Source organism: Pelobates fuscus, chromosome 3 (genome assembly GCF_036172605.1).
Source record: "Pelobates fuscus isolate aPelFus1 chromosome 3, aPelFus1.pri, whole genome shotgun sequence".
In the NCBI taxonomy this organism is placed as follows: Eukaryota; Metazoa; Chordata; class Amphibia; order Anura; family Pelobatidae; genus Pelobates; species Pelobates fuscus.
The window spans coordinates 23,436,438-23,454,088 of NC_086319.1; the positions used below are offsets into that span (position 1 = coordinate 23,436,438).

At 39.7% G+C, this 17,651-nt stretch overlaps 1 protein-coding gene across 1 annotated transcript in view; it reads right to left on the minus strand.

The window, feature by feature from the left end:
• The window catches only part of MAPK12 (mitogen-activated protein kinase 12), a 59,231-nt gene extending 56,630 nt beyond the window's left edge, over nt 1-2,601 (minus strand). Inside the window, exon 1 of the mRNA XM_063446801.1 lies at nt 2,172-2,601. Coding sequence (XP_063302871.1) covers nt 2,172-2,293 — 122 coding nt within the window. The 5' untranslated portion in view covers nt 2,294-2,601. The remainder of the gene's footprint in view (nt 1-2,171) is intronic.
• Nucleotides 2,602-17,651: the final 15,050 nt, after the last annotated feature.

Genomic DNA, 17,651 nt, shown 5'->3' on the forward strand with positions numbered 1-17,651 from the left:
ATAGGAAAATATGACGACAATGATGATGATCTGGCAATTCAAAATGTATTCGCTGTGATCACGGGTACCACGAAATGATGGGATAATCACAAATGAGTTTCCCATCATTTCAAATGCTGTGGGATGCACGGATTCACTAATTAAGTGTTGCAGATTTGATTTGAATACACTGCAGGTTCTTGCACCCACCATCTGATAGGACACAGACGTGATAGGCGTACAGGAAAATGTGACTTATTTGGCAAACCTAGCTACAGGTAAGCAAACAATTTTTGCATTATGAAACAAAATTCTCCATAAAACAAACCCCTTACTGAACAAGTTAAATTAAAGTAAATCGGCTACACACACTATCAGCATCGCTCGTTGCAAGGAATCAGGTCACAGCACACAGAGCGTGCTATGCAGACTAAATGTAAAATGCAATTCTGTGCCCATGATACACGTTGCAGCATCCCTTCGTAAATGTCAACGACTTAATGGACATCTGATACAATGAGCTAAAATCTTATAACAGGATGTGAATTAATCTGTGGCCGAAAGGAATGTGCCAACTCCTGCTCATTGCCACTGTATATAAAAATATCTGAATACGATGTATACTGTACTAGAAAATGTACAATAGTGTACTTAACATTTCAGAATCACAACCCCTTCAATGCCACGCATTAATTCAAGGTTCTCCCATCTTGCACGCAAACAGCACTGACCCTCATTATCCTAAAAGCCCTAAAAAAAAAAAAAAAAAAAAAGTATTTTTTTTTTTCAAATGTACCACTGACACTGGACTAAGCAGCACTTATCATTAACCAAATCAAGCCATCGGTTTTCTGTGTGATTTTATTAAATTAGCCAGATGTGCTTTAGGGAACTAATGCGCATATAATAAACAAGCAAAAAAACAAAAACAAACCTTTAATGTTGCAATATTTTTCAAGGTCAAAACAAACAAAAATACAAAAACCATTTAAATTATAGATATAGCGCTCAATCTCGCGTTCGGGTTGACCAAGCACCATGAAAAAATGCAGCTCACAAATAACCCACTGGGATGCAAGTACTATCCACCACTGGCTTTGCATGATGTGAGTTGCTATGATGTAGCCTTTATTTATAGTACACTGTGCTGGATGAGACATTGCGTGATATATTACAAATTAAGATCGGGGGTATAGCTTCTCTGTAGGTTACAGGAACTGCACCTACTGTAAGAAATAGAAAGTGGTGACCAAAACGAGGTTAATTGTGTCCTTTAAACTGCGGAAGTTGTAGGAGGAATTCAGCCTAAAAATCCCACGCATCTTACTACACGTTAAATGTTGAAATGATTTATTGTTCGATCAGCAGCACATGCTTTTTGTGTCAATACGTTTATTTTAATATATACATAAGAGAGACTAATCACCTGGCATTCTTCAAAACATCAACTTCAGTTTCTCCCCTGCTAGCTTTTGTCTAACTCCCCACTGTATCCTTTAGATTGTTAGCTCCTGGGCCACGTTGTAGCTTAATTTTACAAAATTGTAGAGATAATAGATTGCTGCCTAGTGTGATGAGCTCTCCTACTCTTTGTCTGATCATACAGTAAGTACACTGTCAGTAACCCTCACCTGCCATTAATTCACCCATTGTACTGCGCTGTGGAATAGGTTAGCACTTTACCAACTAATAAAATGTGCATTTGGGTTTATTGAGGCACACTGCATTTCCTTGCTGGCATTACAAATATGTGTTTATAGGTTTAACAATGAATTGAAGCAGAATAAAAAGTATTTTACCAAATGATTCATGCATGATAATAAAGGCTTAACCCTGTGGATATCAAGCAGGTAACACCACACCTATTGCTGCAGACAGGCTCTGACATGTAACAAAGCACACAGCTAAGAGGGGGTGGGGGGGAGGAATTTAAAGGGTTATTTATCATACTAAGTATATCCTGTGCAGCCTGCAGTGCAAAATGGATCAATAGCAGTGATGGCTACTCTCAGCACTCCAGATGTTTACAAACTACAGCTCCCATGATGCCAAGGCAGCAGTTCCTGTAAACCTAGGGGTGGTAAGGTTTGGCAGCACTTACTGTAAAGCATGTGTACACAGCCCTGCCCCATGTATATGCAGATAACACAGTCCAGCATTGGGTCAGCACAAAAACAGAAAGTAAAACTCACCAAACAGTGCCATAGGCTCCAGACCCCACAGCCACCAGCTCTCTGTACCTCTCCTTCACCTCCCACATGGTCTTGTTGACCTCCTGCTTGTAGTAGCCTTTCTTGGGTTGTAGTGAAGACATGGCTGCAGCTCCCAGAGGCAGAGGTAGTGAGTGTGGCTCAGACAAAGGCTGCCTGTCCCCAGGTCACCTGCCAGGTCAGAGGCAGCAGCCAGAGAGGGTATGCAGGGAGAGCCTCTCACCCACCATCCACTTACAGGACTGCCAGCCCCACTACCCTCAGCCAATTCAATGCCAGCTGCTCTCCATAGACTCACACACAGCCCTGGCTCATTGTGCTCCTGCTGCAGTCTCCTAACACTTCCTTCAGATCCTCCTCTCTGCCCTGACTCTCCTCCTCTCCACTTCCCTTGAGACACTTTGTACTGAGCTTTGTGGATTGGGATCACGTGACCTCCCCAACCGTGGTCCAGCTCCCCCTAGTGGTAGCTTTCCCTATCCCTCCCCACTGCGCATGCTCAGTCACTGCCTTAACTCTCTGTGTGCTGGACTGCAGCCTGTCCTGGGGAGTGATTGACACCTGGGGCTCAGAGAGCAGTAGACCCTTTCCAAAAGCAAACGGCAGTCCTGACATTTTATTTAAAGGGAAAACAATTTAGCAATTCCTCCAACTCAGCTCTAGTCTCAGCAGCTTGCTATTTAAGTCTGTGTTTTGTGATTTGCAATGGAAGCCTCTGATTTTCCTTTTTTTTTTTTTATCAGTCTGCATGTAGTTGTAGACAGAGAATATGTTTTTTTTTTTGTTTTTTTTAAAGGAACACTATAGTCACCTAAATTACTTTAGCTAAATAAAGCAGTTTTAGTGTATAGATCATTCCCCTGCAATTTCACTGCTCAACTCACTGTCATTTAGGAGTTAAATCACTTTGTTTCTGTTTATGCAGCCCTAGCCACACCTCCCCTGGCTATGATTGACAGAACCTGCATGAAAAAAAAAAACTGGTTTCACTTTCAAACAGATGTAATTTACCTTAAATAATTGTATCTCAATCTCTAAATTGAACTTTAATCACATACAGGAGGCTCTTGCAGGGTCTAGCAAGCTATTAACATAGCAGGGGATAAGCAAATCTTAATTAAACAGAACTTGACAGGAAGTGTTTATGGAAGGCTGTGCAAGTCACATGCAGGGAGGTGTGACTAGGGTTCATAAACAAAGGGATTTAACTCCTAAATGCCAGAGGATTGAGCAGTGAGGCTGCAGGGGCATGTTCTACACACCAAAACTGCTTCATTAAGCTAAAGCTGTTCAGGTGACTATAGTGTCCCCTTAATTTGTAGCATGTTAAATATTATTACATGAATCCTTTATAATGTGCATGAACAGTGAGGCCCTGAATCGCCTGCGTCTGCTGGTTCCCTTCAAAAGATTCAACTGGGAAATAAAGTCAGGCTGAAAAGATCACCCACAATTAGCTTGATGCTACATATATTATTATTATCGCCATTTATTAACAGATTCCGTAGCGCTTTACAATATTATGAGAAGGGAGATTTAACTATAAATAGGACAATTACAAGAAAACTAACAGGAACTATAGGTTGAAGAGGATCCTGCTCAAACCTCTTTAACCTATTGTTCCTGTAAGTTTTCTTGTAATTGTCCTATTTATAGTTAAATCCCCCCCCCTCTAATAATATCCCCCCCCCCCCAAGACCATAATTTAATTAAATAGCTATAAAATAGGAGGCGACACCAGGATGTGCTGCTTACCCGATGTCGTATGAAGTGGGGGTTTTTTGTTACTTGGGGGTACAAAATTAACTTTGGGTTTAGGAGACCTGTCTGCAAGGTACAGTGGACTGTAACTCCTATAATTTAAGCCATGTGTAGTCCCTTATGTCTAACCCTCTACTCCGACCCAAACTCTAACACTAACCTCTAACACAAACAACGTTATATAAAGTAGAATTCAAAGTGAATTTCACATTTTAGCTCGAAATATCTGAACGGGGAAAATCCTGAATTCACTTTAAATTCTCACTTTAGTAAATAACCCGGTTAGTCTCTCAAATACTCACCTAACCCTAACACCGAACATTTACCTTCACTTTTGAAGAAATAATACTATGAGAATCCAAGAAGGGTTCCCACAAAATCTGCCCCCCTAACCTTACAGTTATCCTTTTTGACGCAGCATTCTTTGAAACAATGAACAGTTTAACGTGGAATTTTAGTGACGTTGCAAAACAGTCCATTTATCAAGGAGTTTTTAAACTTGACATTATTTCATAATTAGACAGCTATTCCTGGTTCTTCTTGAATCTCTTTTGTCTGCTGTAATCACCGGCTGCATTCTTCCCAAGTGTCCGAATTTAGGAGGGACAGTCCCTATTTTGGGCCATAATCTCCTTTTTATATCGCAATATACCTCTTTTCTAGGGGGATCCATATTGTTGGTGTGTCTGAGTGTATAACAGAGCTCCACAGCAATAATACTCCCAGTAATGTGTCTGAGTGTATAACAGAGCTACACAGTAATAATACTCCCAGTAATGTGTCTGAGTGTATAACAGAGCTCCACAGTAATAATACTCCCAGTAATGTGTCTGAGTGTATAACAGAGCTCCACAGCAAGAATACTCCCAGTAATATGTCTGAGTGTATAACAGAGCTCCACAGTAATAATACTCCCAGTAATGTGTCTGCGTGTATAACAGAGCTCCACAGTAATAATACTCCTAGTAATGTGTCTAAGTGTATAACAGAGCTCCACAGCAATAATACTCCCAGTAATGTGTCTGAGTGTATAACAGAGCTCCACAGCAATAATACTCCTAGTAATGTGTCTGAGTGTGTAACAGAGCTCCACAGCAATAATGCTCCCAATAATGTGTCTGAGTGTATAACAGAGCTCCACAGTAATAATACTCCCGGTAATGTGTCTGAGTGTGTAACAGAGCTCCACAGCAATAATACTCCCAGTAATGTGTCTGAGTGTATAACAGAGCTCCACAGCAATAATACTCCCAGTAATGTGTCTGGGTGTATAACAGAACTCCACAGTAATAATGCTCCCAGTAATTTGTCTGAGTGTATAACAGAGCTCCACAGCAATAATACTCCCAGTAATGTGTCTGAGTGTATAACAGAGCTCCACAGCAATAATACTCCCAGTAATGTGTCTGAGTGTATAACAGAGCTCCACAGCAAGAATACTCCCAGTAATATGTCTGAGTGTATAACAGAGCTCCACAGTAATAATACTCCCAGTAATGTGTCTGCGTGTATAACAGAACTCCACAGTAATAATACTCCCAGTAATGTGTCTGAGTGTATAACAGAGCTCCACAGCAATAATACTCCCAGTAATGTGTCTGAGTGTATAACAGAGCTCCACAGCAATAATACTCCTAGTAATGTGTCTGAGTGTGTAACAGAGCACCACAGTAATAATACTCCTAGTAATGTGTCTGAGTGTGTAACAGAGCTCCACAGCAATAATGCTCCCAATAATGTGTCTGAGTGTATAACAGAGCTCCACAGTAATAATACTCCCGGTAATGTGTCTGAGTGTGTAACAGAGCTCCACAGCAATAATACTCCCAATAATGTGTCTGAGTGTATAACAGAACTCCACAGTAATAATGCTCCCAGTAATTTGTCTGAGTGTATAACAGAGCTCCACAGCAATAATACTCCCAGTAATGTGTCTGAGTGTATAACAGAGCTCCCCAGCAATAATACTCCCAGTAATGTGTCTGAGGGTACAACAGAGCTCCACATCAATAATACTCCCAGTAACGTGTCTGAGTGTATAACAGAACTCCACATCAATAATACTCCCAGTAATGTGTCTGAGTGTATAACAGAGCTACACAGCAATAATACTCCCAGCAATGTGTCTGAGTGTATAACAGAGCTCCACAGAAATAATACTCCGAGTAACGTGTCTGAGTGTATAAAAGAGCTTCACAGCAATAATAATCTTAGTAATGTGTCTCAGTGTATAACAGAGCTCCCCCGCAATAATACTCCCAGTATTGTGTCTGGGTGTATAACAGAGCCCCACAGCAATAATACTCCCAGTAATGTGTCTGAGTGTATAACAGAGCACCACAGTAGTAATACTCCTAGTAATGTGTCTGAGTGTGTAACAGAGCTCCACAGCAATAATGCTCCCAATAATGTGTCTGAGTGTATAACAGAGCTCCACAGTAATAATACTCCCAGTAATGTGTCTGAGTGTGTAACAGAGCTCCACAGCAATAATACTCCCAGTAATGTGTCTGAGTGTATAACAGAACTCCACAGTAATAATGCTCCCAGTAATCTGTCTGAGTGTATAACAGAGCTCCACAGCAATAATACTCCCAGTAATGTGTCTGAGTGTATAACAGAGCTCCCCAGCAATAATACTCCCAGTAATGTGTCTGAGGGTACAACAGAGCTCCACATCAATAATACTCCCAGTAACGTGTCTGAGTGTATAACAGAACTCCACATCAATAATACTACCAGTAATGTGTCTGAGTGTATAACAGAGCTACACAGCAATAATACTCCCAGTAATGTGTCTGAGTGTATAACAGAGCTCCACAGAAATAATACTTCCAGTAACGTGTCTGAGTGTATAAAAGAGCTTCACAGCAATAATAATCTTAGTAATGTGTCTGAGTGTATAACAGAGCTCCCCAGCAATAATACTCCCAGTAATGTACCTGAATGTATAACAGAGCTCCCCAGCAATAATACTCCCAGTAATGTGTCTGAGTGTATAACAGAGCTCCACAGAAATAATACTCCCAGTAATGTGTCTGAGTGTATAACAGAGCTCCACAGTAATAATACTCCCAGTAATGTGTCTGAGTGTATAACAGAGCTCCCCAGCAATAATACTACCAGTAATGTGTCTGGGTGTATAACAGAGCTCCACAGCAATAATACTCCCTGTAATGTGTCTGAGTGTGTAACAGAGCTCCACAGTAATAATACTCCCAGTAATGTGTCTGAGTGTATAACAGAGCTCCCCAGCAATAATACTACCAGTAATGTGTCTGGGTGTATAACAGAGCTCCACAGCAATAATACTCCCTGTAATGTGTCTGAGTGTGTAACAGAGCTCCACAGTAATAATACTCCCAGTAATGTGTCTGAGTGTATACCAGAGCTCCACAGCAATAATACTACTAGTAATGTGTCTGGGTGTATAACAGAGCTCCACAGCAATAATACTCCCTGTAATGTGTCTGAGTGTGTAACAGAGCACCACAGTAATAATACTCCCAGTAATGTGTCTGAGTGTATACTAGAGCTCCACAGCAATAATACTACTAGTAATGTGTCTGGGTGTATAACAGAGCCCCACAGCAATAATACTCCCAGTAATGGGTCTGAGTGTATAACAGAGCTCCACAGTAATAATACTCTCACTAATGTGTCTGAGTGTATAACAGAGCTCCACAGTAATAATACTCCCAGTAATGTGTCTGAGTGTATAACAGAGCTCCACAGCAATAATACTCCCAGCAATGTGTCTCAGTGTATAACAGAGCTCCCCAGCAATAATACTCCCAGTAATGTACCTGAATGTATAACAGAGCTCCACAGCAATAATACTCCCAGTAATGTGTCTGAGTGTATAACAGAGCTCCACAGAAATAATACTTCCAGTAACGTGTCTGAGTGTATAAAAGAGCTTCACAGCAATAATAATCTTAGTAATGTGTCTGAGTGTATAACAGAGCTCCCCAGCAATAATACTCCCAGTAATGTACCTGAATGTATAACAGAGCTCCCCAGCAATAATACTCCCAGTAATGTGTCTGAGTGTATAACAGAGCTCCACAGAAATAATACTCCCAGTAATGTGTCTGAGTGTATAACAGAGCTCCACAGTAATAATACTCCCAGTAATGTGTCTGAGTGTATAACAGAGCTCCCCAGCAATAATACTACCAGTAATGTGTCTGGGTGTATAACAGAGCTCCACAGCAATAATACTCCCTGTAATGTGTCTGAGTGTGTAACAGAGCTCCACAGTAATAATACTCCCAGTAATGTGTCTGAGTGTATAACAGAGCTCCACAGTAATAATACTCCCAGTAATGTGTCTGAGTGTATAACAGAGCTCATCAGCAATAATACTACCAGTAATGTGTCTGGGTGTATAACAGAGCTCCACAGCAATAATACTCCCTGTAATGTGTCTGAGTGTGTAACAGAGCTCCACAGTAATAATACTCCCAGTAATGTGTCTGAGTGTATACCAGAGCTCCACAGCAATAATACTACTAGTAATGTGTCTGGGTGTATAACAGAGCTCCACAGCAATAATACTCCCTGTAATGTGTCTGAGTGTGTAACAGAGCACCACAGTAATAATACTCCCAGTAATGTGTCTGAGTGTATACTAGAGCTCCACAGCAATAATACTACTAGTAATGTGTCTGGGTGTATAACAGAGCCCCACAGCAATAATACTCCCAGTAATGGGTCTGAGTGTATAACAGAGCTTCACAGTAATAATACTCTCACTAATGTGTCTGAGTGTATAACAGAGCTCCACAGTAATAATACTCCCAGTAATGTGTCTGAGTGTATAACAGAGCTCCACAGTAATAATACTCCCAGTAATGTGTCTGATTGTATAACAGAGCTCCACAGTAATAATACTCCCAGTAATGTGTCTGAGTGTATAACAGAGCTCCACAGTAATAATACTCCCAGTAATGTGTCTGAGTGTATAACAGAGCTCCACAGTAATAATACTCCCAGTAATGTGTCTGAGTGTATAACAGAGCTCCCCAGCAATAATACTACCAGTAATGTGTCTGGGTGTATAACAGAGCTCCACAGCAATAATACTCCCTGTAATGTGTCTGAGTGTGTAACAGAGCTCCACAGTAATAATACTCCCAGTAATGTGTCTGAGTGTATACCAGAGCTCCACAGCAATAATACTACTAGTAATGTGTCTGGGTGTATAACAGAGCTCCACAGCAATAATACTCCCTGTAATGTGTCTGAGTGTGTAACAGAGCACCACAGTAATAATACTCCCAGTAATGTGTCTGAGTGTATACTAGAGCTCCACAGCAATAATACTACTAGTAATGTGTCTGGGTGTATAACAGAGCCCCACAGCAATAATACTCCCAGTAATGGGTCTGAGTGTATAACAGAGCTCCACAGTAATAATACTCTCACTAATGTGTCTGAGTGTATAACAGAGCTCCACAGTAATAATACTCCCAGTAATGTGTCTGAGTGTATAACAGAGCTCCACAGTAATAATACTCCCAGTAATGTGTCTGAGTGTATAACAGAGCTCCACAGTAATAATACTCCCAGTAATGTGTCTGAGTGTATAACAGAGCTCCACAGTAATAATACTCCCAGTAATGTGTCTGAGTGTATAACAGAGCTCCACAGTAATAATACTCCCAGTAATGTGTCTGAGTGTATAACAGAGCTCCACAGTAATAATACTCCCAGTAATGTGTCTGAGAGTATAACAGAGCTGCGCAGTATAATACTCCCAGTAATGTCTCTTTAAACTACAATAAATGTGTTTGGAATTCAGACTGATACATTGTTCTTGCTTTACACTGTGTATATTGTGTGGAAGACTATATGATAAAACACATTTGCCATAATGTGTATTTTTTCCTTTTGTAACTGCACAGACTGTTGCTGTATTCTTGTTTTTGTTTGTTTGTTTGTTTGTTTTTCTTTCTTACTGTGAGTTTGGAGACTCTTTCTTTGTTGTCGGCCTGACTGTTTTATGCTGCGGAAGCTGTACTTTATTTCTATATGCGTCTATTTTATGTTTCTCGCTATTATAGTTACCTACTCAGAGTGGAAGTGTTGGTGGTTTCAGCTATACCTGACACAGTATGGCCAGCTCAGATTACAATGACACACACCCGGGATTCTAGCATGAGTGTGGTTAATGTGTTCTCTGTTTGTCTTCTGTTGAGGTTAATGAACTCATACATTTTTTTAAATATGCACACCTAGAACTGAGACAAACATTCTGGTCATTCTGATATGTATTATGCATAAAGTATACACAAGTAAAGGAAACATTTCATCTTTTTTCCAATTGTCTTGATCTGGCTTTTATGATTTATTGGTTAATTTCCCGATTCGGAAGAAAAAAATGACAAGTGTTTAGTTCTTAAAGCAGGCAAGTCAAGGAATTTTATTTCTTGATATATGTGGGTTTCATTGAACGCTAATATCTTCAGAGGGGTGAAGGGTTTTTTCCCCCTTACAAATACATCTGAATTATTTATGGTATTGTGTTCAGGACCCATACGGCTAGAGATGTTGTTAGTGAGCCAAGCATTGCTGGGCCATTGACATCCTGGGCAGGTTGTCCCATTATGGGAAATGTCCTCATAAAGGCCCACCAATCCTTCCCAACAGCTTACCTCCCAGTGTTGGGATTTATACAACTAAATATGGAGCGACCCGGAGCAAGTAACCAAAAGTATTTAAAAGAAAGGGGAAAAGAGCGTAAAGGACAGGAATGGAAATAGCAGGGGTATTGGGGACAGGGTGAACTACTAGATATATGTAGTAAAAACTTCTATCTTCTATGTGTGGGGATGTAAATTAATGAGAGGTTAGGAAATCTTCTGTGTTCGTTGTGAGCAGCCAGTGTGTCCATATTGTTGTGTAATCTGTCAATTTGTCTAGATCCCCATAGTACAGCTCCTCCATCCAGGTAAACCAAATCCTCATTGGTGGACTGCCAGGCTTCTTCCAGAACTGTGGGGTAATGTGTTTGGCCACATTTAATATCCTGATTGTAATGGACTTCTTGGAACTAGACCTAGGTGCAGTGGTGCAATGTAGCAACATTGTGACTGCCCTGAACTACGGCGGAGTATCTGAGAACTTTTGAACACAGTATCTAAGAACCTTTTGAGCACAGTATCTAAGAACTTTTTGAGCACAATATCTAAGAACTTTTTGAGCACAGTATCTAAGAACTTTTTGAGCACAGTTTATAAGAACTTTTTGAGCACAGTTTATAAGAACTTTTTGAGCACAGTTTATAAGAACGTTTTGAGCACAATATCTAAGAACTTTTTGAGCACAGTATCGAAGAACGTTTTAAGCACAGTATCGAAGAACTTTTTGAGCACAGTATCGAAGAATGTTTTAAGCACAGTATCGAAGAACTTTTTGAGCACAGTATCTAAGAACCTTTTGAGCACAGTATCTAAGAACGTTTTTAGCACAGTATCTAAGAACTTTTTTAGCACAATATCTAAGAACTATTTGAGCTCAGTATCTAAGAACTTTTTTAGCACAGTATCTAAGAACTTTTTGAGCACAGTATCTAAGAACTTTTTGAGCACAGTATCTAAGAACTTTTTGAGCACAATATCTAAGAACTTTTTGAGCTCAGTATCTAAGAACTTTTTGAGCACAGTATCTAAGAACTTTTTGAGCACAGTATCTAAGAACTTTTTGAGCTCAGTATCTAAGAACTTTTTGAGCACAGTATCTAAGAACTTTTTGAGCACAGTATCTAATAACCTTTTGAGCACAGTATCTAAGAACGTTTTGGGCACAGTATCTAATAACTTTTTGAGCACAGTATCTAAGAACTTTTTGAGCACAGTATCTAAGAACTTTTTGAGCACAGTATCTAAGAACTTTTTGAGCACAGTATCTAAGAACTTTTTGAGCACAGTATCTAAGAACTTTTTGAGCACAGTATCTAAGAACGTTTTAAGCACAGTATCTAAGAACTTTTTGAGCACAATATCTAAGAACTTTTTGAGCACAGTATCTAAGAACGTTTTGAGCACAATATCTAAGAACTTTTTGAGCACAATATCTAAGAACTTTTTGAGCACAGTATCTAAGAACTTTTTGAGCACAGTATCTAAGAACTTTTTGAGCACAGTATCTAAGAACTTTTTGAGCACAGTATCTAAGAACTTTTTGAGCACAGTATCTAATAACCTTTTGAGCACAGTATCTAAGAACGTTTTGGGCACAGTATCTAAAAACTTTTTGAGCACAGTATCTAAGAACTTTTTGAGCACAATATCTAAGAACTTTTTGAGCACAGTATCTAAGAACTTTTTGAGCACAATATCTAAGAACGTTTTGAGCACAGTATCTAAGAACCTTTTGAGCACAGCAGGCACTTTTTCGAAAGAATTCCCACCACCTCTTGATCAATGTAAACTTCCTCTCCCGTTGCTGATCTTTGTTTTGATCTTTACTCATTTAAGAATTGATGACCATATACAATTCTTGGTAACATTTACATTGTATTTAGTTTAAAAACTGTTGTTTTCTTTGTTATGTAGGAATATTTAAATTCTTTTCATTATACAATTTTGCTTTTGCTTTTTCATTTGCTGTATTGCAATCAAGTGTTTCATCTGGTGAAACGTGCGATTTTACCATCTCTTCAACCTCCGCAGTAAATCTACATAGAGTAGTAGTCTGTTGTGTGCTGAAATAGTAAATGTGGATGGTGACAATAACAAGGCTAAAATGTGACTCACTGCGTGACTGAGTCAGAACACATTCAGAACAGTTAACATCAAAATCATTCTTTATTGTGATGGTTTAATGACAATGCCGAGATTCTTATAAAATTAAACCTTAACCACCCAAATTACTGGATTTTAAATACTGCTAAATTATGTAATCTGTTCTACCAGTGTTTTAGACTCTTGAAAATGTACCGTTATATCTTTATGAACAGTCGTATTGGAGCTGGGTATATGCAAAGATTACATCTTCACATTATGGTGCAGTAAAACTGCCTTTATCATTTACATTACCTTATTACCAATATATAAATTATATTTAAATTCTGAGATCATTTCACAACATACATTTTGTTAGGTCTCAATGTACGCAAGTCCTTCGTTGCATATACGCTCATTCAATGGCTGAACACAAGATCAAGCAGTAAGTGAACAATACTGAGCTGACTATTTTACCCTAAACTTTGGTATTCGGTTTTCCAAGTAAATATAGTTCTATCTCCGATTTTGACTGCATTCCAAATTTGTGTTGTATTTAATGTCATGGTTTACCATTTGCCTGTAATAGAGTGGTAATGCTCACATTTATCAAAGCTAATGGCTACATCCGAAGGACGCTATTGCATACTAATTCTTTTAGAACTCTCCGCTGCCTTGGACACGGTTGATCACGCTTCACTTCTCCAAACCTTCAGCAATCGGGACCCTGTCCTTTCCTGGTTATGTCCCCACAATCCTTCAACTTTTCCTTTTCTGGCAATACTCCCTCCCCTCATCCTGTCTCGGTTGGAGTTTCCCAAGGATCTGTACACAACCCCCGTTTCTTTATTCTGCACCTCTCTTGGGAAACATTAATTATTGTTCAGACTACAACAACCTAGATGCCAATGACACACAGATATACCTCTCCTCCCCTGATCTCTCTCTTACTGTTCCATCCTACCACTTTCTAAAACTACACATTTATCTTCCCTCCTCATAGTACTAATCTTCTGAGGACACTTTTCCTGCAAGTCGATGGTATGCACATCAGCCCTTCCTTGCAAGCTCGCTGTCTTGGTGTAATTTTTGATACGATCATGAACTTTAAATCTCATATCCATTCTCTTGACCCATCCTGCCCGTTCCACCTTAAGATTATCTACATGTGCCCCTTTCTTACTCAAGATTCTACTGGGGAGCTTTTTCATGCTGTTGTAATTTATCGCATTGATTACTGTAATTCTCTCCCAATTAGGCTCTCCAGAAACAATACTGCCTCTCTACAGTCCTGAGTGCATGCTGCTGACAGGCTTACTTTAATCTCCCGTTGCTCCACTGTGAATTCAAATAATGAACTCTTACTACACAGCTTTCAACAACTCAATTTCTTCATGAATTCATCAAAAAAGACATTGTTGACCTCTCTGCTCTACCGGTGACCTTCTGCTGTCTGCTGCTGGTACATGTACTCCTAACCTTTGCAGGATGTCTTGCGGGCAGCCCCATTTTTATGGAATAGTCTTCCTTTCCACATTAGCGAATTAGGGATAACAACACACAAAAAGGACTTGGGAATTGTTATAGACAACAAACTATGCAACAATGTGCAATGTCAATCAGCAGTGGCCAAGGCCAGTAAGGTATTGTCATGCATGAAAAAGGGCATTCATTCTCGGGACGAGAACATCATTTTGCCTCTTTATAAATTAATGGTAAGAACACATATTGAATATGCTGTGCAATTTTGGGCACCTGTTCTAAAGAAGGATATTATGGCACTAGAAAAAGTGCAGAGGCGGGCTACAAAATTAATAAAAGGAATGGAAAATATCAGCTATGAAGAAAGGTTAACAAATTTAAACCTATTTAGTTTAGAAAAACGTCGCCTGAAAGGGGATATGATATGATAACATTATACAAATATATTCGGGGCCAATACAAACCATTGTGTGGAAATCTATTCACAAACCGGACTTTACATAGGACACGAGGTCATGCGTCTAGACTAGAAGAAAGAAGATTTCGTCTAAGGCAAAGGAAAGATTTTTTACTGTAAGAACAGTCAGGATGTGGAATTCTCTGCCTGAAGAAGTGGTTTTATCAGAGTCCATACAGATGTTCAAACAGCTACTAGATGCATACGTGCAAAAACAGAATATTCAAGGATATAATCTTTCAATGTAGGGTAATAACTGCTTGATCCAAGGATAAATCTGACTGCCATTCTGGGGTCAAGAAGGAATTTTTTTCCTAGCTTGTTGCAAAATTGTGCTTCAAACGTTTTTATTTTTTGCCTTCTTTTGGATCAACAGCAAAAAACAAATGTGAGGAAGGCTGAACTTGATGGACGCAAGTCTCTTTTCAGCTATGTAACTATGTAACATCAGAGTGTCCCCTAGTACTCCATCCTTTAAGAAGTCCAATAAATCCACTGGAATAAGTTGGCGCTATATAAATGATGATAATAGGGATTTAATTATGGTGCAAAGTACACATTGCTAGCAGTCACCATGGAATTGTTACAGAGTTATTGCAAAGTATGGGTATTCAAAATGAATTTCAATTTTAGGCCAAAATTGTTGGTGATCTTTTCAATTTCAAATAATAAAGCTTAAAATATAAAATTCCCAACAATCCACATTTTCGGGGTTTATTCAATATACTGAATTGCAGCTAATTAGAATCAGAATTTTTTATTTAGTCTGAATTGGTCGATTTGGAAAAAAAAATCCCTTTGGTGACTATCACTGTTTTACTGTGATAAATTTGGCTCTTTGTCTTTGCTCGTTGTAAGAGTTAACGTTTTCTCTCTACAGAGTTAGTTATCTGCCACCATCTAGCGTACAATAAGTGGAGTACAAATTACTAAAATGCATTTTCTAACCACAGATCCTAAAGCAAATTGTTATGCAAGTTTGTATTCCACATTGTAATATTTTTTTCAAAAAGGCATTTTTAGCCTTCCATACTTTATGGTTAAAGTAACAGTTAACCAGATGGCATGGTATTTGAGGATAAAATGCCATTTGTATTTTTACAAATGCGTTTATTCCCTCAACCATGAACTGTAACCAATTAAAACACAGAGGGCAAAATTAAGGCATACAGAGCTGAGTTCTGACTATAGGCGAGTTGGAAAATTCAGAACAAGTCATGTTACAGTTTAGCAATTATGGATTCAAATTTGAAATTCACATCAATCGATAGTTTAGTGAATAAGTTTGACAGCATTCTATCAACTGCAGTGAGTTTCCATGGTTCAGTGTGAGGCCGGCAGACAAGCAGCTGATCCCTGCGTGCAGTAGTATGGGTTAAATAACTGGCATAGGATGCTTGTCTAGTACCCGGTGTAGTAATGGATGTGCGGATAACAGGGGCTGTGTGCCCCTACAGGCAGTGTCAGGGGACAGTTTTAATGCTGAGGAAATCTTTTCCGTTTGTTGTGATTGCTCCCTTCCTAACATATAGAACTAGGTTTTCACTACTCAGACTACTCTTTCAGCCATTTATTAATGTACACACAACTCTTGGAAAAACATTTTGACGTAGGCTATAGATTGTATTTGCGAAATAACCAATACGGACAATAATACACCCTAAATAACCAGATTGAAATCTGAGCGGGGATCTACCGACGGGCAGGCTATTTGAGTGGTTGTCCATTCTCAGTTTTTTGCTCTCCCCAAGGTTAAAGGGTAATCCAGACATGGACCCCCTGCTCACGGTGCCTAGAGAGATATTGGCTATATCTCACGGACTATGCCTAACAATTGAAATGATCATCTGTGGTTGCTTTATCTCTCGTGCAGAGAGAGCAGGCCTGCATTCTGGATTGGTTCCACACATTTAGGTGGGATCAGCCTGATAGGCACAAGATGAGCTAAAAGGCAACTTGAGATCTGAGCGGAGACCCACCGAATGGGCAGGCTATTTGACCTGTTGTCCATTCTCAGTATTCTTTCACCCTGTTTCTTTTGCTCATCATAAATAACTTGTTTCACTGTTGCCATACTTGTTATCCTTTGCACTTATACCAAGTCAATAATCGTTCAGAAATTTCAGGAATGCAGAGGCTAACCCTCACTAATAAACCAGAGGTCTGGCTATGAATCCTCCTTTAGATAGTTCTTTGGGCTCAGTAACTTGTGTGTGATATTGTGACATACTGTGTCTTAATACAAGATAGAAACAGATGGAATCAGCTTCCCAACATACTAATAGGTTGGTTCCAAAAAGAACAGGGAAACTTTAACTTTGAAAGTGATAAACCCCCCCCCCCCCAAAAAAAACAAAAAAACCCATCCACTTAGAGATGGTACCTAGCAATTGATTGGTTAACAGATGGCACAATGCAGAGGGTAAAGGAACAATATATAAATGAGAAATGAATTCACCGTGCTAGATGGCCTGTACTTTTTTTTTTTTTACATATCAACTCAAGACAGAGAAAAATATAGAGGTCCAGATTTACAGGGGCAACACATGCAACACATCATGAAAGGGAGCACAACCCACCTCAACCCAGGCCTGATATACCAGGGCACCCACAAGCACCGCTGCAACCGCTGATGGAGTCCCCAGATGACTCTGCACCAACCACCAAACGCGACTTAAAGCTCCTATTAGCAGACATCCACAAACTCCTAGCGGCTGACACAGCCCTCCTCAAGACCGAACTGCGCACGGTCACTGAAAAGGTGAGAGCCATGCAGGCAGAAGTAGTGACAGTACACACTCACATAAACACAATGGAAGACTCCATTAAACAAATCCAGCAACAACAAACGTACCTGTCATTCAAAATGTCCAACATGGAAACAAGCCACTAACAGCTCACCTCCACTAACGCAGCCAGACAACAACATCCGGCACAACACAGGGAGCCAAGCCATGACACATGGAACTGACACAAACCCGCAGCCCCACAACTCGAGTAATAACTGAAGCCCCACATAGAGAACCACCACCA